The sequence below is a fragment of the Schistocerca nitens genome, chromosome 8 (assembly GCF_023898315.1).
Source record: "Schistocerca nitens isolate TAMUIC-IGC-003100 chromosome 8, iqSchNite1.1, whole genome shotgun sequence".
NCBI classification, from domain to species: domain Eukaryota; kingdom Metazoa; phylum Arthropoda; class Insecta; order Orthoptera; family Acrididae; genus Schistocerca; species Schistocerca nitens.
Window position 1 is genome coordinate 302,531,606 of NC_064621.1, and position 26,567 is coordinate 302,558,172.

Below are 26,567 nucleotides of genomic sequence, written 5' to 3' on the forward strand. Positions count from 1 at the left end.
CGAAGATAACTCGCTATCGTTGGGGTGTCCGGCCCCACAAATACCCATCGAGCGGAAGAATGTCACACTCCAGTGCACTGCACAAGTCTTCAGTTAGCACTACGTTGTCTGCAGAATCCAAACAGTCTACTGTCAGAACTTATTTGCTGTGGCTTGAGAGGATTCTGTCACTGACATTCAAATCTGCTAGTTCCCTACTCCATTTCTATCACCAACTACAGCCGCTCGGCGCAGTAGACGACAAAGGGATGTTTGTGCGTCACAGTCTCTAGCACTTGTTATAACGTGAAAAAGAGACACTGTGACGACTCTACACTGCTGAAACTACATCTCCCAATTTTTGATCAATTTTTTGTGGAAAGTTTTATAGGTAGATATTTTTATATTATCTTTGTAAACGTATTATGAATTTTAATTCGTGTCTTGTTCCGAACGTCTAAAATATGTAAAAACGCCTTTGCACTTGGACTTATTAGGTCATAGAATTGCAAGGCAGTACTGTTAAGGTTAGGATATCTTCCAAATTGAGGAAAACACTGTGCTAGACGTACTCCAATGCACTTCCATTGTTGATTCAAAAGAATTAAACTGGAAACACGTAGCGCTTGCCAATGGAATAAATGCAAATCAGTCAATATTCGACATGTAACATATTTCCATGGGCATTAGAGAGTTGCTGTCTGGGAGAAGTTTCAGACAGAAGAGCGGCGCTTACGCCAAGCCACGTAGCTGTTCGCACGTTCATTATCCGGTGCCACCGTAATCAATACATAGACAATTAGTAAGGAAAGGCAGTTCCAGTGCATATGTTGGTAAAATAATGAAAACACGGCTGTGTTAACGTAACTATAATATTTTAGAGAGACGCTATCCCTACTCTCATCCGTTATTACTTATAAAACGATCCTGTAACTGTTACCGGTTACAAGCCGAGTCTTACGGTGTCATAGAAATTAGCCACAATACCATAATCATAGAAATTAGCCACAAAACCATAATCAAAACTGAACCACTGAAATTGTTTGCAATGTTGAGGAGCTTTCAGTAATTAGAAATGACCGTTTTTGTACGAGGGTTGCAACCTAAATAGTGGCAACTATTTATTCACAACCGATACAAAAGAGTTACATGTTTTCACCTGTTACTGTCCTTCAGAGTAGTCACCAGCGTTGTGTAGAACCCGTTGCCAGCGATGTGGAAGACGTAGTATACCGTTAGCAGAGCTTGCTCTGTTGATGGTGCGAATGGAGCGGTCTACTGCCTATCAAATCTCTGGAACAGTTCTGAAGCGAATGCCGCAAAGTGGTTCCTTCATCTTAGGAATCAAATCAAAGTCAGCAGGCCTTGAGTCCGGGGAGTATGGTGGATGGTTCAGTACTTCCCAGTCCCGTCGACCGAACAGAGCAGCCACAGCTTGCACTGTATGCACCCTCTCATTGTCGTGCAAAATGGTGGGTGGGTTGCGTAGACAGTGTCGCCGCTTCTTTCGCAAAGCTGGTCGCAGGTATTGTTCCAAAACCGAAAAGTAATACTGTGCATTGACCGTCTGCCGTGAAGGAACGTAATGCGTTAGGATAACACCATCACAGTGGTACAAGAGACGGGATCCCGGGTTCGATTCCCGGCGGGGTCAGGGATTTTCTCTGCCTCGTGATGGCTGGGTGTTGTGTGATGTCCTTAGGTTAGTTAGGTTTAAGTAGTTCTTTCTAGGGGACTGATGACCATAGATGTTGAGTCCCATAGTGCTCAGAGCCATTTGAACCATTTGAACCGTACAAGAGAATCACCATAGCTCTCACCATACTGGGGCTCTGACGCACTTTCGACTTTCACGGCGACCCATAATGACGCCATTAGTTTGGTTGGCGTTTCAGTTTTGGCTTGTACGATGTGGCCCATGTCTCATCCAGTGTTACGATACGGCGTAAGAAAGCCTTCGCGCTCCAAGTGCTTCTGAGCAGCGTCGTAAGGCATCCATTTCTGCATTTCCGTCAAGTCATGCGTGATGCAATTTTTGTCATGCCCAGGCGTTCCTTCAGGATGCGAAGCACAGTCGTATGTGCTAATCCGGTTTCGTGGGCGAACTCACGAATCGTATGGCGTCGCTCATTGTCCACTAACGCGGCAATAGCATGCACTTCTTCTTCAGAGATGCTAGGACGACCTGCCTGGTGTATGTCTCCCACTGTTTGCCGACCATCGTTGAAGGCTTTTACCCAACGTTCCACTGTTTTGTACGCCAATGCCGATTCCCCGCACGCCTGTTGAGGACCTTGATGACACTGTCGTGCTGTACGACCTCTGGCACATTCACTCTTGATCCAACTCATTTGTTCCTGTTTCGAAAACATAGTGACACCGTTACGGTAGACCGCTCGCTCACATGTGACTGTGTTTCCCTCGATTGTGCGCACGCCGGTGACGTGGGACGGGCGTGTCCATTTGCTCGGAGGTAAGGTAGGTATGTCAACAACGTGTGCTATCAGCGACAATAGTAGACTCCATTGCATAGTTTCTCCACAGCAGTGTTGCCACTATTTAAGTTCCAACCTACGTACATTAAACTAACTCTATATTTAACTTCACGGCTCTGCGGAACTTAAGGACGATATAGATGAAGTAACATAACATACTAACAACTCCGTGGAAATAAATGGAAGTGTGCGACCATGTCGGCAGGGGTCTCCCAGCGTGCGTAGCAAACCGGATGTCACATGGCGTGAAGTCAGCGTGACTATAATGCTGAACTGGGCTGGTCCCGCACCACGAGGCGATCGAAGTAAAGGATAAAACAGTGTGTGTCAATCACTGAGGAGTTACGGTACACTATTGTGGTATTCTTCATTACATCATGGCCCGGAGACAACATTTGGTTGAAACTTCCTAGCAGATTAAACCTATGTGCCAAGCTGATACTCGAACTCGGGACCTTTGCCTTTCGGGGACAAGCGCTCTACCAACTGAGCTACCCATCCTCCAGACTGTGCTAAGAATGTCTCCGCAATATCCTTTCTTCCAGGAGTGTTAGTTCTGCGAAGTGGAGAACTTCTATGGTGTTTGGAAGTTAGGATACGAGGTACTGACAGAAGTAAAGCTGTGAGGATTGATCATGAGTCGTGCTTTTGTAGCTCAGTTGGCAGAGCATATGCCTGCGAAACGCAAATGTCCAAAGTTCGAGCCTCGGTCCCGCACACAATTTTTATCTGCCAGGAAGTTTCATATCGCGCACACTCCGCTGCAGAGTGAGAATCTCGTTCTAGAAACATCTGGATTACTTCACATGGGAGAGAATCATTGGGAAACTGGAAGAAGAACGAAGTGTAACGAGTGTAATCCAGGAGTATGGAATTTCTCACAGCATTGCTACACGTCCATAAGTAGCGTTCCGAACCACAGGCACTGTTGTCCGAAGGAGAGGAGATGTCGACAAGGGTCAGCTACAGGTAACAGGTTACTGCTGCATTGTGCAATAAGCAAGCTCGAGTCTAACAGCGGGTACAAACCACGTTTAACAGGATTGAAGGGCACGCTCCACAGTGGCACAGCAACTGCGATGGTGTGGTCTCTTTACAAGACCATCATTAATTTGTATTCCAATGGAACCTGGTCAGCGGCGGTACCGTTTACGAGGAGCATATGGACTGGACCAAAGAGAAGTGGGGTCGTGTGCTCGAATGAGAACAGATTCAGTCTGAGTAGTGATCCCGGACGCACACTCATATGGAAAGGGGTGAGAACATGTAATGCACCCAGGAACACTGTCAATCATGATTGTTTTTGTGATCCAGGTGTTATGGTGCGGGGAGACATAATGTTTCATGTACTGAGCTCTTAATCCTCGAACACGTAGCTCTTAATCCTCGAACACGTTACACTCACCGGTCACCGTTATAGTGACACTATACTCCTTACCCATGTGAGAGTTTTCAGGGGTGCATTCGGCCCCGGCTTCCTTTATGATGGATGGCAGTACTCGACAACATCGAACTGAGCAGGTAAAGGTGCTATTGGAACGAGAAGGTATTCGGAGAATGGACTGGTCTGGCCCTTCCCCAAGCTTAAATTCAAACGAGAACATGTAGGGTACGTTCCAAAGCTTGCATTGCAGTCCGTGATGATCACATTCCTTATTAAGAACCATGTCCCACCTTTTGTCATGTCCAAGGGATCATCATAAATCGCGGTTGCTCCAGTGTAATTACTATCTTCGAATAAAAGTTTTATTTGTGTTCACCTCAATGCATTTTTCTTTCAGTTACCTTCTGTACTATAATGTAGCATTCTACCTATGTATCGTTCAAGTATCACTGGGGTATGTTACTTCACAGTGAGACATCATGCGAAAATTACTTCGGTTCTTTAGTTTTGCATACCAGTGTAACTAAACACCTTAACTCTTAAAATCAGAAAGTAAGCACTGCCATTTGGGTAATCTGAATATGTCTGTTTGCTAATAATTACTGTGGCACATAACAACTTACATTTGTTTCACGATTTTCAATGTAAATGTATTTTTACTGAACTGACAAGTTGTGGTTTGGCAAGGAGTATTCTGGCGATGATTCATCATTCCTAGGGCTATATTGTAACGCGTATCATTCCAAAAAGTTATTGAAGTGGTTTTTTTCAGGTTAGGCAGTGAAAAACTGTACCGGTAAGCGTTTTTGTCTCACAATGCGTTTGCATTGTCAGGTATGTATTGATCGAGTTACAGTTGTTACAGTATAAATTACGGTACTAAAAAATTTAACACGAAGCTTGTTTCTTTAAACCGAAGAACTGAATTCTTGGATCCAAGTTGTTGAGCAATTGAAGCAACGTTTATAGAGAGCACAAAAAACAGAAAGGTAACGCCAAGTTAATGAGTTACAGGTGATCTATTGGCACAGATCTCTAGCTAGATGTCTGGGAACTGGTGGAGAGTTAGACTTTCAGTAAACCAAGTTCGTACATTTTATCAATAAATGTTTAGTTTACTGGAACTTACACAAGCTGTCTAATGATGAAAATACATGGAATTTCTAAGACGGAACTACAGACAAAACCATATCTGTAGTTTCGAACAAGTATAGGAGCTAATGTATCTACCAGGTATCTCGAATTACTTCCTTGCGGCATAGCCTAGCCCTGAAATGTGCATAGGCCACTACTTTTGATAAGGTAGTGATTATTTTCCGATACTTACGTAGAATTGTAGCTTCCGGTCTGCAGCGGCGATGTCCTCCGTTGAGTTTGTGGCTGGCTCGTACCACATGATGTTAAGGGCAATGCCGACCTTTCCTGAAATAGAAAAGACCATTACCACAGTTTTGTTTCTATGTTTCACTGAAAACAGAGTAAGCTACGCGTTGACATCCATATGATTTCATGTAAAGTGAACGAGCGCACACAGAAAAGAAGGAACTTTCAGCCAATGAAGAAATAGCCATTATTAGAGTTGGACAACGGGAAAGATAGTGCGACAAGAGTAGCACCTGAGGTGCTCGCGTGGGTTCAATCATCGTTCCGTACTCGACGTACGCCCTGAAGGCATTGACCGTCTTGTCTCACAGTGAAGTAACACTTATGGCAAATACTTTTGAAATAATAAACTGTTTACTAACTTTTTCAATCTGTCTCGTTTTCATTTGACTGTGCCTTGTTTTTCCTTTTCAAATAACTAAACTCGTCTACCACCCTTAGTGTCTCATTTCCTAAGATAATTATATCATCTGATTTAATTCATGTTTTTTACCTTAAAAATCCTGGTTTCGTAATTACGTAAGTCTCTTTAGTATCTGTGGGACTTGTAGTTGGTTTTGTTTTATCTTGAAGGTTCCTGCTAGTCACAGCAGAGTCTTACGGTAATTTTAGCTTGCAAAGTAATCGATTAAGCCTATAAATTCTTCAAAACTACAGATTTCGTTTTTGCTTTAGTCATTTAACTTAATTTAACCGATACTGCGCTCTCACTTATGTGCCTCCCATTTCGTTCCCTTGTGCTTAATATTGTATTGTGAAGGTACTGTTTTTAATTTATAAGACCTATTAGGTTTCTATTACGGTTTTACCTTTACAAATCTGGTCTTGAAATTGCCTTATATTTTATGGAACATTTGAGATTTGCAATTTTGTCTCGTTTTGTATTGAAATTTCTTGTTCACGGCAGCAGAATTACATTCCAGCTTTAGAATTATAAACTAACTGTGTTTTGGTCTATACGATCTTGACAATTACTGGCTCTCTTGTAGGTTTACTCGTTCTCCATAAAATTTTTAAATTTTTTTCTGATAAGCGTTTCCGCTTATGTACTTTTAAGTAGCACCCTAGTGCATAGTTTCTCTAAATTTTTAAATAGGATGGTTTCTATTTAGACACGGTATTGCATAAATCTTTTTAATTTATCTTATTATTTGTCAGCTTCCCCTTCTCTGTTTATAGTCTTAAGCACCTCGGCTGCATTTCGTCTTCCTGTTTCTAAATCTTTTCTGTTTCATTGTAATACGTTCGTACACTTAACCTCATGCTTCTGCTATTGGACAAGATTCTGTAGTAATATTTAAAAATTTATTGCCTGAAACTTCTTGGTAGATCAAAATATGTCTACCGGATCGAGACTCGACTCGGGACCTTTGTCTTTCGCAGACAAGTGCTCTGCGGACTGAGCTGGCCAAGTACGATTCCAAAGCGTATTTCCTGAAGGAATACAAAAATTCTTTAGAATTGAATAAATAGACAGATTTTCCTGTGAGAGAGTACGATCAATATTGTCTAATTTATGTAGGTGATAAAAATTCGAACATTCACAATTTCATGTTAAGTGAAGCTGTTCTTATCTCGGAAGACGGGTTGAATAAGCGCAGTTCTCGATCAGGCACGGTCTTTTTCAAGAAGATGTGCCATTTCCTTCATCAAACTTCCGAAATATCTTGTCCATGCATCTCAGTAAAAGATCGTCATCTTTCTATATGTATTTATTCAACAGACGAACATGCAAATGAGCACAAATACCATGAAAGTAAGTATGGTATGCCATACAATAATGTAAACAAGGTAGCGATAGCTTATATGAAAGGGTATATTTTTTTTCTTTAGTTTAAGAGAAAAAGTAAAGAAACGATTGCTGGGTGCAGTTACGTTGCAGTTATAGCCTAAAATGAATTGTCACGCATACATTCTCTCTTTCTACCTCTAACAGTAACCCTCCCCTTACAAATGTTAGCACTACGGCCATGATAGTGGCCTCATTTGTATTGAAACTGCAGTCCGTGTGGGTATGACATTTCAATATTAACGTGCCAGAAAAAATCACAGAGTTCTTTAACATATACTGGTGTTGTGTTCACGCCAAGTATTAGTTTTCCCAAAGTAGACGAGGCGGCAGGTCTTCAGCAGTTATTCTCGGCTGAAGTGGATTGCTGCTCTTTGTGACTCGGATCTTTGAGGTCAGGCAGTCCATTAAGTGAAGTAGTCGAGATTTCAAAGGGTAGTTATTTGATTCACGACGTTAACGTTAGTTAAGAAAACTACAGTCATAATAAAATCAGATGCTCACACAGATAGGCGATCTAAAAATCCATGCGCTAAATGATCAAGATACGTAAATAATGTGTTTTTCATAAGCTATTGAACAATATATTAAAACTGTGCTATTATGAAAGAGGTCTGCGATACTCTCGCGAAATACGTCACTGCATATTGCTGACAAAATCTACAATCTCACTGCCTAGATCGCCGGTACTCAACTTTATTGGCTCAGGCAAGTTTCGAACAACACTCACGGCCAGCGAGGATCATCTCACGTAGTTACACTACAATGCACGAAGTGAGTTGGACCGTTCATAAAGTTTCTTACATTTCAACTGCTACTGTTAGATCATTTTCATGCATTAATTCTAATGACTACATTTATGAGAGACTCATACAAGTATCTATTCCATGCATCATTTAACAAATAATAAGTCATGACGTTATAAGGTTTAGCGCACAGGCAGCATCCCAGCGGCCAGTCCAAGCAAAAGATTCCTCCGCCGGTGCCACGTCAGCCAGACACAGGCGCCCAACAAACTATGGTCCCGTGTGCAAACAACATTGCGCTTCATTTTCCCGTCTACCGACTAAAACTTTGTAGTGAAGTCAGTTGCCCGCTACAGCACGTATGTAGCTTCAATTAATAATCAAGTAACCAGGGCTGCCGGAATCAACGCACGCTTGTGCATTAAAAGGAATAATGTGCATAACAGGAAGAACAGCAGTAATTTTGTCAAAAAACGCAGCTGCTGTTAGAGCTTCCAAACTAAACAATGATAAATGAAGTACACTGCCTGAGAAAAAGCTGAAACACTCAAAAGAGGAGGAGGTTACGGAGCGAAGTTTGACGGGTTGAGAGGGTATGTGATGTTATTTCAGTGATTACGAATTGAGTCCATTTTATAAAGACCTTGGCAGTACGGGCCCACGTATCAGTATGACTCTGCAGCCTCTCTGGCATGAATTCATGCGCCGATTCGGTTGGGGAGGGCGTTATGGTCTTTGTTTCATCTCCTGAGGCAAGATGGCCGACAAATCTAGTAATGACGTTGGGACGGAATTGACATCCAGCTGATCCCACAATTGTTCAATCAGCGACAGATTCTGGTGTCTCACTGGCAATGGGAGTACCTCAACATCACACAGACAGCTTATAGAGACACGTGGTACGTGTGACAGAGCATTGTCCTGTTGAAAAACGGTGCCACAATACTGCTGCATGAGAGTAATACCTGAGTACCCAAGATGTCTGTGACATACCGCTGTGCGTTCAGAGTTGGTTCAATCACTACTGACCATGATCTGCAATCATACCCAATGGCACCCCATTCCATGAAGTGAGGAGCAGACCTCTTTGCGTCTTCAAAACATTGGGAGAATGTAGCCTGTTTCCAGGTCGCCGCCGCACTCGCCGAGAATGGTCACCCGGAGTACGACAGAACCGCGATTTACTGCTGAACACCGTGCAACTTTATTCATCAGCAGTCACGGCACGACGCTTTAATGGCATCCTACGCGTAGGACGGTAATTCCCTAGTCTGGTTGCTGCTAGTCTCCCACCAACAGTGCGGTATGACACTATGTTGCAGGAACTCATTACTTGTTCACAGACGGCACGTGCATTTGTGAAGGACGTTACAATGTACGTGATCTACTGTATGGCATTCCTAACTTTCTGTTGTCAGAGGTGATCGACTGCAACCTTTAGGTTTAATATGCCTGCCCTCACATTCCGATGCAGTCCAACACCAGACCACTGTCACATCTGAATGCCCCAAAAATCTAGAAATTGAACTATTCGATCAGCCGGCCAAATGGAGCCCCTCAGAGAGGTTGCTTTCAATCTTTGTCACATGCTGATAACTCTGTCTCACGAGCATCCCTCACAGTGGTCATTCAATATTTGGCCGTTCACGTCCTTTACATACTCCTGGCCTGGCAACTGTGCTAAACACGAACAACGCTAACACGCTCTGGTGGTCGTTTATTTGTCACTGAGAATTCCAGCTCTAATCATTTACATACCTGTGAATAGTATTTACATGTACGAATTAACACTACATCCATCCTTGTCTTCTGGGTGTTTCACTATTTTTGTTTGGCAGTGAACATACGATATGCGCAGTATACAAAGTACATACCTTGCTGAGTCGCTCGGTACTGCTCGTCGTAGAGTCGGTACGCGGCGGCGTGTGCCTTGAGCAGTGTGTAGACGGCCATGTAGTCGCCCACGCCTGAGGAGTCGATGCCTGGGGCCAAGGCAGGAGAGCCACTGTAGCCCATGATGACACTGCTCGGTTCGTTGATCGTCTGCCACCATTTCACCTACCATTCGGAGCAACCACAATACACTCTGAATGAACTAGTCATCAAAGAGTCTAAACCAATATGTAAGCAACAGATACGAGCTAATACTCTGATATAGAGACTGCTTCACTGCTGGACATAGAAACTGCTGTCAAAGTTCGTGAAGTAGTTCATCACGTAAGGAGTATTGAATGATTGAACTTTTATTTCATTAGGAATTGGTGTCCATCATCTACATCCGCATCTACATACATACTCCGCAATCCACCGTAGGGTGCATCGCGAAGGGTACCTTGTGTCATTACTAGTCATTTACTCTCCTGTTCTACTTGAAAATAGAGCGAGGGAAAGCTTCCGTGCGAGCCCTAATTTCTCGCATCTTATCTTCATGATCCTTACGCGAAATGTACTGTGGCGGCAGTAGAATCGTTCTGCAGCCTCAAATGCCGGTTCTCTAAATTTGCGCTATAGGCCTTGCGGAGAGAGCATCGTCTTACCTCCAAAGATTCCCATCTGATTTCACAAAGTGTCTCCGTAACACTTAAGTGCTGATCGAACGTCCAATAACAAATATAGCTGCCCGCCTCTGAATTGCTTTAATCCGAACTGATGGGGATTCCAAATACTCGAACACTATTCAACAATGGGTCGCACTTGCGTTCTTTATGCCGTCTCATTTATGGATGAGCTAAACTTCCCCAAAATTCTACCAATAAAACGAAGTCGAGCATTCGTCATCCCTACTGCCAACCTTACATACTGATTCCAAGGCAGGCGAGCCACTGTAGCCCATGATGACGCAGCCCAGCTCGTTGATCATCCGCCACCACTTCATCTGCCAGTAGGAGCAGCCACATTATATGCTGACTCAACTAGTCTTAAAAGAATCTAAACGAACGCATCAGTGACAGATACGTGCTTAATATACTGATAGAAACTGTTGCACTATTGGAAATAGAAACTATTATCAAAATTCCTGAAGTTGTTCATCACATAACGGGCACTGAATGATTGGGCTTTCATTCCATTAGGAGTGATGTGTGTCCCCTGGACACAAACAAATTTTTTCATTCATTGCGGCAATGAAGCAAACGACCTCCAAATGCCATCAAGGATTCATACACTGCTTACTCTGCTGCATTATCATGCTGGAATATGCCATTTGGTACCATCATCATGAAGCTTATCACAACAGAGTTTATCATTCTTATCGCATGCCGGAGAACATTCAGCCTCCCTTCAAATATTACCAAATTAGTTCTTTTGATATATTGAGTACCATTCCCACACCACGATTTCAGGATTGGGAATGGTATAGGCATCGAGAACCGCTACTTCCAGTGACCATTCACCAAGTCGTCTACGTACACTTTAGCATCGGTCTCATTGTCATACACGGAAGGGAGACTCATCGCTGAACACCAGAGAAGTCTACTCAATATTCCACTTGACTCTGGCTCTATGCCCTGCATGTCTCTGTGGTCTGTGGTACGGTGTCAACCTTAAACGAAACATGGCAATACGAGATCTCAAGTCATATTCCAGTAGTCTATTCACCTGGATTCTTGGTGATACTCTGTCCAGCCGAGGCGTACCTCCTTCCAGTCACACATGTGGGACAATGTCCTCCATACTCGTCTTCGCATAGGCCACAGCCCTATGACGCATGACTTTTTCTTGCGCCAGTGAGAGGAACCTCGAGTGTGTGGCGCTAGTGCCGTAGAGATCACTGTGCACCACTTTTCATTTTCCACCAGAGGGTAGTGGCAGGTTTGCCGACAGATCTGCCCTCTATTTCAAGTTACTGTCAGACGAATGTGGTTAGGGTTTTGAGGTATTGTTATTTGCTCAACATGTTTCCTAAACTTTTAGGGACATGCTCGTGATGTATTGGCAGGGTGACTGACTCGCCCAAGCTTTTTTTTAAATAAGTGGTCAGCAAGACACATTTCCCTGTGTTGCTGTTTTAGCTCCTCTGTCGTTTAACTTACGTTTTAATCCCAGATATAGCACCTCTCACCATTTCACTGTTGTCTTATAGTGAGTGACATAGAGTGATCGCGTGCGTTAATGCGAGTGAGGTGGGAGTGAGTGAGGTAGTGTACGAGTGTCATTTTATAGGTTTCATCCTCACTGTGACAAAAATTTTAGTCAGTTTATCCGCATTCATTTTTAATATGTGTAAGGGCGTTGATAACTTCGCCGTTGAGCGCCCATAACCTCCAAACATACACATACGGCACTAAGCCTGAAAATTTTGCCTGGGTTTCAGCTGTTGCCATCCATCTGCCTGTCAGACCCAGTCTAACAATCCTTCGATCTTCTTTTGGTGTAGTCACTCTGGAAGGATCCATGTCTGCTCATCTTGCCGCACTGTTATCGTGAGTCGATCTCGTCACCACTCGTTGTGCAGTCACAGTCCCACAGTCATTTTTTGTGCAATATGTCGATTTGATGCTCTTTCTTTATACCCTCATTTTGATGACTCGTCCTGATCTATCTCAAATTCCGAAAGATAGCGATAAGCTGCATGTGCTCATCTTATGGGCACACTGTGTTGTTATCTGCAACTGAGAATTTCCAGTGACGTTAGAGACAGCAAACAGCCATCAAGTACTATTACCGTTATTCACCTGTAGGAATGCTTTCGTCCTATACCGAAAATAAGTTTGTATAAAGCTGAAATTTTAATCAACATGTCTCACAGGTATATAACTACTGATGTATCAGTATCGCAGCTTTCGGTCAAGGTTTTTATTTCTGGACGCTTCCCATTTAGGTCAGTGTTATGAATCAATGGACTCAGTCATCATTATCTGCCAATATGGACCTATATGTTGTATACTTAGTAGTGCTCTCATTAGTTTGTCGGTTCACTTTGATGAAAAGATGATTTGTTCAATTTATTCACCCTTTTGTATAGGCACAAGTGTGGGCAAGATGTCGTGAAAAGATCACTTACTCCAACATGCTGATGTACCAATACGTCATAGCACCCACAGTGCTTCGCCACCCACCTACCAGTCAGTGCCTAGCTAATTATTGAAACCAGGGGCACTTCGGCACACAGCGCATGTGACATTTGCGCCATCACAACAAACTCTCTTTGGCACTTATAAATACTGGCCAAACTACTCAGCGGGTCGGATTTGTGAGTCATCGAGATGGCGTCTGTCACAGTGTCGACTTCTGCTCCATCGTCATCTTCACAGGACAACCTGGCAAGGGCCCAGCTGTAACATCAATGGGTCAAGGGTCGAACTGCGCCCTCCAAGCCACGGAGCCACTCGGCATCCGCCAGAGCCAGACTCTGCCAGCCACACGCCAGACCGGGGTTCGCGTCCGAGACGTCTACGCTGCAGTCCCGCACTCGCCTGTCCGCGCAAATGTCCCGCATCAGTTCTTGGAATAGATCGGGCGCCGACCAGGCATGTCCACCACACAAGGTCGTACTAGGACTGAGCTGTGCTGAACGCAGCAGCTACTGAGATCTTCACGACAACGATTCACTGATAAGGTCCATGAGGTCAACGCCTGACCATGCCCGCTCATCATAGAGGCCGTGGATACATGACAAGAGCGTTTTACCTTGTTGGAACAATAAAGAGTTTTCGTGAACACCATCCATCTTGCTGCAGCCATCATCTCATCTGACCGACTCCTGTAGCCTTCAAGAACAAAAAAATGGTTCAAATGGCTCTGAGCACTATGGGACTCAACTGCTGTGGTCATAAGTCCCCTAGAACTTAGAACTACTTAAACCTAACTAACCTAAGGACAGCACACAACACCCAGCCATCACGAGGCAGAGAAAATCCCTGACCCCGCCGGGAATCGAACCCGGGAACCCGGGCGTGGGAAGCGAGAACGCTACCGCACGACCACGAGATGCGGGCCCTTCAAGAACACATCACACTCAAAACGCCCAGGTGGGAGAAAACGACATACCAACAACTAGAAGAATCCGTCCGTAGTAGTCATTGCATAGCACGCTGCCACAATTTGTTGAAGTCCTTCTGGATTCCAAGCAAGCAAAGCCCTGTCTTACGCAAATCTAATGGTTCAGGCAAGATCCGTTTGTGCATATTCCTTTTTCAATGCAACCCAGTGATCTGAAGATTTCTTTCAAGACTGCAGGAAACAGACTCGGTGAAACGGAATCTCACTTGGCCTAACTCCTTTGTCAGCTCTGAACATTTCAGTCTCTTGATGTAAGCTAAGCTGTAATGTTTTATACACTCGTCAGTCAACTAATTTAGGCTGATTGCCTTCCTTCTCTCTCAAGCGACACCAGCAAAAATTTTATTGTTTCATTGTCAGATGGTTTTCATAATCTGTAAACACTGACCAGAGTGTTAACTGAAATTTATTGCTGACAACCTGCAAAGGGTCCAGTGTGCTGTACCCACTACTTAAGCCTGCTCATTCTTCCCTCTGGTTGAAGTCTGAATGTTTTATAGACTGTTAGTAAGACGAATTCTAAAAATTTTGTGTACTGCTGACAAATACCTAAGGATTAGAATGGAGCAAGTACTGCATTAGACCTAAAGATTAGTACAATAAAACCAATATGTACGAAGATCGCAAGGTAGCAGAGATGAACGTAAAAAATTAGGAATTTGTATACTTAGGCAAGTGGACAAGGAAAGAAATAAATTGGAGGTCATTTGTAAAACATAATGTAAAGTACATCTCCAAATGACTTCAATGCAAAGGCTGTAACCAGCGTTTATTGCCAGTATTAACTTCCTGAACTGAAACGTGGACCTCAAATGTGCAGATAGTCCAACAAAAGGTGTGGTTTCCCAACGAAAAGTGGCAGTATGCATGCTGGGTGTAACTAGAAGAGACAGAAAGACAAATAAAGGATAAGAGAAAAGTGAGGACTCTTTGTGACCCAGCACCAGAGATTTCCCTTCAGGAGGCCAGAGTAGGGACAATGCGACCACGGGCAGGAAACTGCCTTCGCAACAGAAGTCATTTAAGGCTTGCTAGTACGCTAGCAATTGACTTAGAGTCGTGGCCAAAGACGTTTTCACGGTCAGTACTTTACCAATATGCGGGCGAGCGGTGATGATGTGTCGTTCGTATAAAACAGGCAGGGAGTGTGGCAATGAATTCGCTTACTGAAGAATTTAAGCTTACTTTTCCGTTTTGTTTAGTCATACATATTCTGATGATGACGAGAATTGGTTTGTGGGGCGCCCAACTGCGCGGTCATCAGCGCCCGTACAAAGTCCCAATTTTTACATAGTCCAAGTTTTTCAAAATCCAGTCTAGCCACTGTCACGAATGATGATGATGATGAAATGATGAGGACAACACACATATTTAGACATCACAATATGACAAAAAAAACATAAGAGTAGACATTCATTACTTTTATTCTTGGAAAAAAATTACATAAACATCGTTACATTTTCAGCAACTTATTACATGACATGCTGTCAAGTAACAGTAGGCCACCGTGTAAAACTTTTAAATGATGCAGCTCCACGCGAACAAACACAGCTAAATAAACGGCTTATGCCGTACTTTTAAGTCTAAAATCAAAAAAACCAACCAAATGTTTATAAGATATTTTTAAGGAAATAAAAACAAGACCTACGGAAGGTGACGTGTAGGTGTCGAAACATGTACAAGGAAAAAACAAGATAAGAAAAAATTGTGTTCTGTAGGTGACGTAGTCGTTAAAAAGACCCATATCCCTTCGCAATATCTCATGGTGTGAGGGAGTTTAATACCGACACTGGTGAACTGTACATTAGACCAAGATGTTTAATTAGGCACGCATTTGGTGCCATTCCAGTAAAGTGAGCTTTTTCCGGCACCGGATATCTGTTTTCTTTTTTGAGTGTCTTAGAGCCTATCAGCAAAACACAAACGATATTTCCAAGTACCCGGCTAAAATTACGTCTCTAGCAGTGTCAAAAAAATGGTTCAAATGTCTCTGAGCACTATGGGACTTAAAATCTCTGGTCATCAGTCCCCTAGAACTTAGAACTACGTAAACCTAACTAACCTAAGGACATCACGCACATCCATGCCCGAGGCAGGATTAGAACCTGCGACCGTAGCGATAGCGCGGTTCCAAACTGAAGCGCCTAGAACCGCTCGGCCATACCGGCCGGCCTCTAGCAGTCTCAGAGGTGATACCATATCACTCTGGTTCTTGTAGTACCGATACCGTCAACCATTAAAGAATGGTAAGCAACACACAGAGGTTCTTTTTTATTCAGGTTCATGCCCCTTTTAGCTTGTCGCTCATGAGTTGTGCACGTGGGGCATCTTTAAGGTTCTGAGAATAAAAGCTCACAGTTTACACAAGTTATATTTTGTTAATGGCATGTTCGAACAGATTTAGGTCAGAGATTCGTATGCAACTTGATATTCGGAACACAATAGTTCTCTGCTTTGTTAACATAGACACGATGCTGCTACGGTCGCAGGGTCGAATCCTGCCTCGAGCATGGCTGTGTGTGATGTCCTTAGGTTAGTTAGGTTAAAGTAGTTCTAAGTTCTAGGCGACTGATGACCTCAGATGTTAAGTCCCATAGTGATTGGAGCCATAGACACGAGACGTGACGTAAGTCTGGATTATCAAACTGGCACCTAGAACACTTAAGATTCAACCTTAACGTTCGATAGAGGTTCAGTATGAAAATTCGTAGTTGCAAGAGCAAACTTTCTAATTACATCTGTTAATGAAACGGAAATTTCCTTACGTCTGAGTATTTGCTATAATCCCGTAACCTTACATAAAAATGATGGTGAAACGAAGTGTTCCAGTGATATACCAAACCACGGTCATTGCTCTTCAGCTTTCTTAAACCTCGCACTGCATGCTGGGGTCCTAGGGCCCCAGAGTAATTTTAATTGTGTATTACAAATAGTATGTTGGTTACAATTTATTGAAAATTAGTGTCTATTAGATTGGTAACACTGCCTATATATGTATGCGATGTTAACTCAAACATTTGCATTGTTGTTGCGATAGTGTCAAGCTGTAAAGATTGTTGAACGGCCATTGGGTCTCGATCACCCTAGCGTGCGTTCCGTGTAGCTCATTTATGCAGATTGAAAATAATAACTTCGAAAGTATACAATATTGAAATATATATTGTGTGTAACTTATAACTGCTTCCTTTCAGTGTAGCCCTATATTATTTTATGTTATTTTTCAGCAACAAAGAGTAAACGACTCATGACAGATGACAATATATGTAACGCACTTATGGACGAGTTGGACCAGGAAGATGATTCATTTGGGGGCCTAGATTCTGATGACGATACTGATTTTGTCAAAATTCAGGAACCACCAGGTACGGAAGAGAGTGAAGAAGGCGATGATGATAGTGATGATAGTTTTCTGAACTCAAACATCTTTCTAGGTAATAATGGGTATAAGCGGTCTTCAGCTACTACACCATCTAAGAGAGGAAGAACTAAATCCAGAAATTTAGTTACTCACTTCCTAGGACCAAAGGGTCAAGCAAGGTCTATTTCTAGTCCACTTGAAGCGTAACAGTTATTAGTGACAAATGAAATGCTCGACATGATTGTCACTTACATGAACGACGAAATTATTTGCAAGCATTCTTCAATCGAAAACTCGGACAGTTACCATAACACTACAAATATTGCACAGCTAACAACTGCCATTGAACTATTTCTGCGGTGTAAACAAGGCTGCTGACACAGATTTAGAAGAACTTTGGCCTCCTAAATTTGGCAATGCCCTGTTTCTCTCTACAATGTCACAAAGGCGATTTCAGTTTTTTACTAGTTGTCTAAGATTTGATGACAAAGCAACCCGCATGCAAAGAAAACAAGAAGACATATTTGTACCCATTCGGGACATCTGGACTAAATTTATTGATAACTGCAAATCCATGTACACCCATTTCGAATGCTGTACAATAAACGAGCAGCTAATGTGCTTCCGTGGCTGATTCCCATTCATAATATACATGTCTTCAAAGCCGAACAAATATGGAACTAAGATTTTTATGTTGAATGATTCCAAGACTTATTACACGCTAAACGCTATTCCATACATTGACAAGGTATTAACAGAAAAAAATGAAGCTGTCCCATCTTATTATGTGAGAAAGTTATTAGAAGCCATTCATGGCACTAATAGGAAGCTGACTGTTGACAATTTGTTTTCGTCATTTCCTCTTTATCAGACAATGATTGAAATTTTTGATTTGACAATGTTGGAAACTGTATGAAAAATTAAACCTGAAATACTACAATCATTTTGACGTTCTCAAAATGTCGGAAAAACACAATTTGTCTTTGATATGAATAAGACGCTACTGTCATATGCCCCAAAGAAAAACAAAGTTGTACTCTTGCTGTCTACCATGCACTACTCAAACGGGATCGACAAAACAACGGTAAAACCTGAAATGATAATTTCATACAATAAAAAAAGCTGGTACTGACACTTTTGATCAGCTGTGCAAAACATACACCATTGTACATGCAACAAGAAGATGGCCTATGAGGGTTTTCTGCAGCATTTTGGATCAAGTGGGATAAACGCCATGGTTCTGTTTACTCTTTCCAGCACTGAAGTGAAGAAGCCACGAAGTAAATTTCTGCATTAACTGTCATGGAACTCAATTGCGCCTCACCTAAGGGCTAGATTGAATATACCTACACTACGAAGGTATGTGAAGAGAACCTTAGAAGAAATATTGGAAATAGATACTGTGGCGCCATATAGACCAGAACCTCTAGCAGGCAAAGTGAGATGTTCACTACGTTCAAGAAAAAGTGACAGGAAAACAAAAATGTGTCGCCAGGATCGTAAAAGGGCGATCTGTGATGAACATAGAGCCCTGATTTGTACTGAGTATGCTCACTGACAGTACAAATGGTGACTGATACGTTAGTCACAGTTTTTCACTTGATTCTAATACATTTTTCACTTGATTCTAATACACATTAGTTTCATCTTTCTTATGCGTTTTTGCCCAAATTTGCTATAATAGTAATTTTGTAAACACCATATGCCAAAATATCATGTAAAAATCAAATAATCCATTATATTACATTACATTTTATTACTTTATGCATTCAAGTTCAGACTCAATTTGAATTTATACATTAATGTATGAAGTCGTTTTCAGTATAGTGTTGAAGTGTAATATGTACCAAATTTGTAAATACCGTGTGTTACTCTCTCTAATAACTAAATAAAGCCAAGCAAGACATTGTATAGCATTATAAACTTTCAAATACGAGAAAGCTAAATATAAGGAAATACAAAACATCATTTACTAATAATACTATGCATATTTCATAAATACCATATTTTACTCATTGTTGTAATAATACAAAAATCATTACAGGTAACTACATATTTATTTACAATGTCCCATGTACATAAGACAATACAGTGTATATATTAATAAGCTTGGAAGACATATGATAACATTTTACTGGGGTCGAGTGGACCCTAGTGTGAGGTCAAGGTAATTCAAATCAAGTGTGCGGTGCGAGGGTTAAATACTAGTCCTGTGCATGTTATGAGTCGCCTCGGATCAACCGGAAGAATTTTCCGTTTCTAGCACGACTGTAGAGGAATTGCACTTTCATAGTCTACCGAAGCCGGACAACATATTACGTGTCAAAGTCTAGTCTCTAAGTTTATAAAGGCAAATACTCACCCTGTCTCCAAAGTTATCGTATAGGATTCTGGCGTACTCCACGAAGTAATCAACCAGCCTAGGATTTGGCCATCCTCCGATATCCTGTAGCTTTTGTGGAAGGTCAAAGTGGAACATTGTCACCTGAAAGGAGGAGGTTTAATAACAGTAACAATTGTGTTTCCTGTTGCAAATAACTGTTGTAACGGCGTTTTGGATCACCTACAGGTTGCGAAAAAAATACATTGTAAAACCAAAACGTTACGAGTTCTTTACTGAATAATAGTGCATGGTAGGTCTAACGAGCACTGGTTTTCTTAAATTACAGCAAAATTACGCTGAAGAGCCAAAGAAACTGGTCTATCTGCCTAATATCGTATGGAACCCCGCGAGCACGCTGAAGTGCCGAAACACGACATGGCATGGACTCGAATAATGCCTAAAGTAGTGCTGGAGGGAACTGACACCACGAATCCTACCGGACTGTCCATAAAATGGTAAGAGTACGAGGGGTGGAGACGTCTTCTGAACAGCACGTTGCAAGGCATCCCAGACATACTCAATAATGTTCGTGTCTGGGGAGTTTGGTGGCCTGCAGAAGTGTTTAAATTCAGAAGAGGGTTCCTGGAGGCAGTCTGTAGCAATTCTGTACGTGTGGGGTGTCACATTATCCTGCTGGAATTGCTCAAGTCCGTCGGAATGCACAGGTGATCAGACAGGATACTAACGTACGTGTCACTGTCAGAGTCGTGTGTAGACGTACCAGGGGTCCCATATCACTCCAACTGCACACGACCCACACCATTACAGAGCCTCCAACATCTTGAACAGTCCCCTGCTGACATGCAGGGTACATGGATTCATGAGGTTGTCTCCATACCCGTACACGTTTATACACTCGATACAATTTGAAACGACATTCATCCAAGTAGGTAACATGTTTCCAGTCATCAACAGTACACTGCCGGTGTTGCCGGGCCTAGGCGAGGCGTAAAACTTTGTGTCGTGCAGTCATCAGGGGTACACGAGTGGGCCTTCGGCTCCGAAAGGCCATTTCGATGTTTCGCTGAATGGTTCGCACGCTGGCACTTGTTGATGCCCCAGCATTGAAATCTTCAGCAATGTGCGGAAGGGTTGTACTTCTGTCACGTTGAAAGATTCTCTTCAGTCGTTGTTGGTCCCGTTCTTGCGGGATCTTTTTCACGCCGCAGCGATGTCGGACATTTGATGTTTTATCGGATTCCTAGTATTCACGGTACACTCGTGAAATGTTTACACAGGAAAATCCCCACTTCATCGCTGCCTCGGAGATAATGTGTCCCATCGCTCGGTCGCCGAAAATAACACCACTTCCAAACTCAGTTACATCTTGATAACCCGCCATTGCAGCAGCAGTAACCGATCTAACAACTACGCCAGACACTTGGTTTCTTATATAGGCGTTGCCGACCGCAGCGCCGTATTGTGCCTGTTTACATACCTCTGCATTTAAATATGCGTGCGTATACCAGTTTCTTTAGCGCTTCAGTGTACAAAAATATCAATAACATTAACACTCGGAAATGTTTCCAACTTATTCATTTTAAAATATCAATAATGCCAGAAAAGACACAATAGAGAAGTGAGTTGTTAATACTGTGGTGGTGTGGGGAATTGTCATATACAAAGCACAGGTACTGGAATCAGATTGGTGTGGTTTGCACACAACAAGTAATTATATATGAATGAGGGATCAACTGCAGCAACGAATCAATATTCGTATTATACAAGTCTTTATCACCCTTTAACGGTTACCGGTGTTTTCACATCAATTTACAGAAGGTGCACGTTTAAATTCTTGCGTAAAACAAAGAGCAGGTATGATGTTTTCTCTTGCCACTTGTACCAAAATAAACATCCTGATAAAAAGAGTGAAGCACCCATAAAGAGAGGAGGATACTAAATGAAACTACACAGATTGAGAGAGTGTGTATTGTTATTTCAGTAATTACAAAATCGAGTGAAATTTACAAAGGACTTGACAGTATGATCACTCTTATCAGTATGACTTTGGATCCCCTCCCCTGGATGCCAGCGCTGGTTCGTTTGGGATGGCTGTCATAAAGCAGTCGTATCGTCTCCTAAGCTGGTCTGCACTGTGGTAACTGGTCCTTGATATCCTTAATACTGCACTGGGACTGTGTTGACGTCCGAGCTGGTCCCGCACATGTTCTGCCTGGGACAGAGATGGAGATCTTGCTGGACACACGAGTATCGTAACATACAGACACAGTTCTTTACTCTTGTGCCACGTGTGGATGAGCTCTGTCCTGTTGAAAATTTTCACCACGCTACTGAATGCAGGATTTCCGTGATGTGCCATCAGAGCTCCCTCAGTCACTACCGACTCTGACCTAACGTCACAGCCGATGGCTTCACACGTCATGACGCCGGGAATATGAGCACTGTGCCTCTCCAAAAAGCATTTGAAGAATGGGCCCTCTCCCCAGGTCGCCACCATAGTTGCTGACGTGGTCATACTGCAGAACCGCGATACATCGGTGAACACAGTGTGATGCCATTCATCACCAGTCCTTGCTTCCCAGTCATGGAACCATTCCATTCCAAATGCCGCCGTTTGCGTTGTGTTGCTAATGATAGACTAGGCAAGGGACGGTAATTCCCTAGTCTAGCTGCTGCTAGTCTACGACCAATGGTGCAGGTGAGAAATAATGTTGCAAGAAGGTATTATTTGTTCTCAGGTGGCAGGAGCAGTTGTGAGAGAGATACGATGCTCGATGCACAATATGGCGGTCCTTCCTTGTGCTGGTTAGATGTGTTCGACCGAAAACTTGACGACGAGTATGTCTGCCCTCATTTTCCCATACAGTCTACGGTCGGGCCACTGTACATCCGAACGCCTCACAAATCCGGATAGTACACGATTCGACTAGCTGGTCAAATGCATACCAAGAATAAGGCCACTTTCAAACTCTTTCAGGTGTTGGTAATACTGACTCACACACATCTCCGTGACGCTCACAGTGATCACACTAAATCTGAGGCTGTTCACGACCCTTATATACCCTACCAGGCCTGGTAACAACACTTAGCATGAACAGCACTGATTTACTCTGGTAGCCGTTCTGCGTCTCACAGAGTTTTGGAACTTTAATCAGTCAGACAACCGCTGAAGCTGTATACGTGTTGAAGCTATAACATTAAGATTTTTCGTCAGATCAGTAGACACAAGTTCAATGAGCAATTCTGGCTTTTCTCCTCATACACTTATTTTGGCTTCGTTTCTCTTATGTTCGTCGACAGGGGAGGAGGAAGGAAGATCAGGTTTAACGTCCCGTCGACATCGAGGCCATAAGAGACGGAGCACAAGCTCGGATTGCGTCAAGGGTGGGGGAAAGAGATCGGCCGTGCCCATTTCAAAGGAATCGACCCAGCATTTTCCTGGAGCGATTTAGGGACATCAAGGAAAACCAAACTCTGAATGACTGGACGCGGGTTTAGACCGTCGTTCTCCCGAATTCATTACAGTATGCTAACCACTGCGTCACCTCGCTCGGTCGCCAACAAGGCTTTGGCTTCTTTGCAATCTGTGGCAGAGTTTGCTGTATTTTTGCAGTAACTTTCTAACATGACTATTGGACTACGGAGTGTCTTTCACATTCCTCACAGTCTTGCTCGGCTCACTCTTGTCTAGAGAGCGTTGTGTTATACCGCTGAGTTTCAGCGATTGATTGTACATTTTAATATAAAAAAACGACGCACGACGTGAAAATTGTCCGAATGGTATGGAAATTGGTAGATGTGATATACCAGGTGATCAAAAAGTCAGCATAAATTTGAAAACTTAATAAAGCACGGAATAATGTAGATAGGTAAAAATTGACACACATGTTTGGAATGACATGGGATTTTATTAGAACCACCCCATATTGCTAGACGCGTGAAAGATCTCTTGCGCGCGGCCGGCCGCGGTGGTCTAGCGGTTCTGGCGCTGCAGTCCGGAACCGCGGGACTGCTACGGTCGCAGGTTCGAATCCTGCCTCGGGCATGGGTGTGTGTGATGTCCTTAGGTTAGTTAGGTTTAAGTAGTTCTAAGTTCTAGGGGACTTATGACCTAAGATGTTGAGTCCCATAGTGCTCAGAGCCATTTTTTTCTTGCGCGCGTCGTTTGGTGATGATCGTGTGCTCAGCCGCCACTTTCGCCATGCTAGGCCTCCCAGGTCCCCAGACCTCAGTCCGTGTGATTATTGGCTTTGGGGTTACTTGAAGTCGCAAGTGTATCGTGATCGACCGATATCTCTAGGGATGCTGAAAGACAACATCCGACGCCAATGCCTCACCGTAACTCCGTACATGCTTTACAGTGCTGTTCACAACATTATTCCTCGACTACAGCTATTGTTGAGGAATGATAGTGGACTTATTGAGCATTTCCTGTAAAGAACGTCATCTTTGCTTTGTCTTACTTTGTTATGCTAATTATTGCTATTCTGATCAGATGAAGCTCTATCTGTCGGACATTTTTTGAAGTTTTGTATTTTTTTGGTTCTAATAAAACCCCATGTCATTCCAAGCGTATGTGTCAATTTGTACCTCTTTATCTACATTATTCCGTTATTTATTCAGTTTTCAAATTTATACTGACTTTTTGATCATCCGGTACATATACAGACAAGATTAGAGTGATGAATTCTTCTCGGGTTATCAGCCGACTAGTGGTGTCATCTTGCCGCAACGTTTCAATGAGTTTCGTATGCAGTATCTTCTGGCGGAGTGTCGGGATGCTGTGTTCTGCATATCTAATTGTCGGATTCCAGGCTGCAGTGAGATGAGGATAATGGATACGAAACTCACTGAAACGTTGCGACAAGACGACGCTACCACTCGGCTGATAATCCGAGAAGAATTCATCAGTGGAATACGCCGAGAAAGACTGCAATCGCATATAGACAAGATTACAGTTTCACATAAAATGTATGATTTATTCAAGAGAAAGAGAATCACAAATTCAGAAAGCCAATAAAGTGTTGGTCCACCTCTGCCCCTTCCGCTTAGGGTTGACTGATAGAATTATTAGGTGTCCTCCTGGACGATATCCTTGAAAAATTGTGCCCAATTGGTTCGTCAGGTCGTCAAAATCCCGATATATTTGGAGAGCCCTGCTAATAATGCAACTACGGAGACAAGCAGTATAAACTCTCGCCGTCTCCAGACGGACATTATCTTGCTGAAAATGTAAGACCAAGATGGCTTACCGTAAAAAGCAACAAAACAGGGTGTACAATATGGACAACGTACGCTGTCGTGTAAGGGTGCCGCGGATGACAACCAAAGTGAGTCCTGCCGTGAAAAGAAATGTCACCTTGGAGCTTCTCTCCTCGCTGTCGGGACATATCGTGGACAACAGTTAGGTTGGTATCCCATCGCCGTCCGGGGCGTCTCCATATACGTCTTCCGCCTATAATCTTATTGAATGTCATCTTCAGTGATGAGTTCCGCTTCGAACTGAGCCCCGATGACCAGGGAAGACGCTTCTGTAGATGTGCTGGCCAGCGGTAGGCTACCAACCTCACTGCCAACCGCCTTATGAGCTGATAAGTAGAAGTGATGGTCTAGAATCCTATTTCATTTAATAGCAGTACCCCTTTGGTTGTCATATATCTCAGACTTACAGCACAGCTGTACGTCGATGATATTCTACGCCCCGTTTTGATGCCCTTCATGGCAAGCCATCCTGGGCTTACATTTCAGCAAGATAATGCCCACCTGCACAGGGCGAGACATTCTACTGATTGTCTTCGGGATTGACAAACCCTACCTTCGCTAGCAAGGTCGTCGGATCTCTCTCCAATTGAGAAAGTTTGGAGTATTATGGGCAAGACCCTTCAATCAGTTCGGAATTTTGGCTATCTAAAGCGCCAGTTGGGCAGAATTTGGCATGATATCCCAACAGCTCTGTCAATACCAAAAAACTGCTTGCAGAAGGACCAGAGGTGAACCAACGAATTACTGGCTTACTCAATTACTGAAGCTCTTTCTCTTGCGTAAATCAACCAATTTTTCTGAAACTATAATAATTTATTTGTTTTCACATGTACATCATACCTACCGATTTTTGTCCCATCCGAACAATTTCTTCGAGATGTATCAATTTTTTACCTTTATATATTTATATATTTATTTTAATAGTGTATTTAGTTTCCAGCTGCAGAGATTACAATTTTATGTTGAGTCGTCAGATAAGCTGCTCTCTGTTTCCCATCGTACCTGCTAAGTGCAAATATATTCTCTCCTTTCTAAACATCGCATTTAACCCTAGTAGTAACAGATATTACAGCAGAGTGAGGGCCACTGACACTCTCATCTTTGTTAACAGAACCGTATAGTTTTGAATGATTTGTCGCCGAGTTAAAGTGTGCATGCTGTGCATTTCAAACTCTTTCAGAGCTTGAAGATAAAATCTGCTTCTAACCATGTTTGTGTGTTTCGTACGTATCATATCATACTATGTATTCTGTACATTTGATACGTCTCGTTAGTCAAGGCAGATACATGTTTCAGCTATTGATACTGTTAGTGTTTTTTCTTGAAGCTCTATACTAGTGTGATGTGGCTTTGCTTGCGTCTTACCAATGGTTCGATACCGTTCTCCAGTAGACCGTTGATGAGGTTGTTGTAGTAATCAATCCCATTTTGATTGACCACGTTGGTGTCTCCTGTAGGAAGTATCCTGGCCCACGATATCGAAAACCGGTACGCATTCACCTAAAACAGTAAAATTATTTCCATGTTGTGGCTATGTAGATTTTCCCGGAGTATTAGCAGATCAATATCTTTTCGGATCTTTACTCGGATCATAATGTCATCTCCACACAATATTTCCGCAGTCCACCTGGCCGCCATCATCAGGTAAGGAAAGCTAAGCCGCTTTTGCCGATAACTGATTCAGACTTTTTTGGTGTGGCAGTTTACTATTACACAGCGTCACTGGTTCAGATTCGGTCCAACTGTCTCGGTAGACAAGTGAGAGGATACTCAAAACAACGGCTGAATAACAGCCGAGCACAACACTTTGAAGGAGTGGCGGTGAAC

General features: G+C 42.9%; 1 protein-coding gene across 1 annotated transcript in view; it reads right to left on the reverse strand.

Moving 5' to 3' along the window:
• The window catches only part of LOC126198779 (myrosinase 1-like), a 91,552-nt gene that overhangs the window by 31,609 nt on the left and 33,376 nt on the right, over positions 1-26,567 (reverse strand). The window contains exons 3-6 of the mRNA XM_049935344.1: positions 26,106-26,240; positions 19,497-19,619; positions 9,651-9,834; positions 5,186-5,280 (exon numbers count right to left, since the gene is read on the reverse strand). Of these exons, the coding sequence (XP_049791301.1) occupies positions 5,186-5,280; positions 9,651-9,834; positions 19,497-19,619; positions 26,106-26,240 (537 nt within the window). The remainder of the gene's footprint in view (positions 1-5,185; positions 5,281-9,650; positions 9,835-19,496; positions 19,620-26,105; positions 26,241-26,567) is intronic.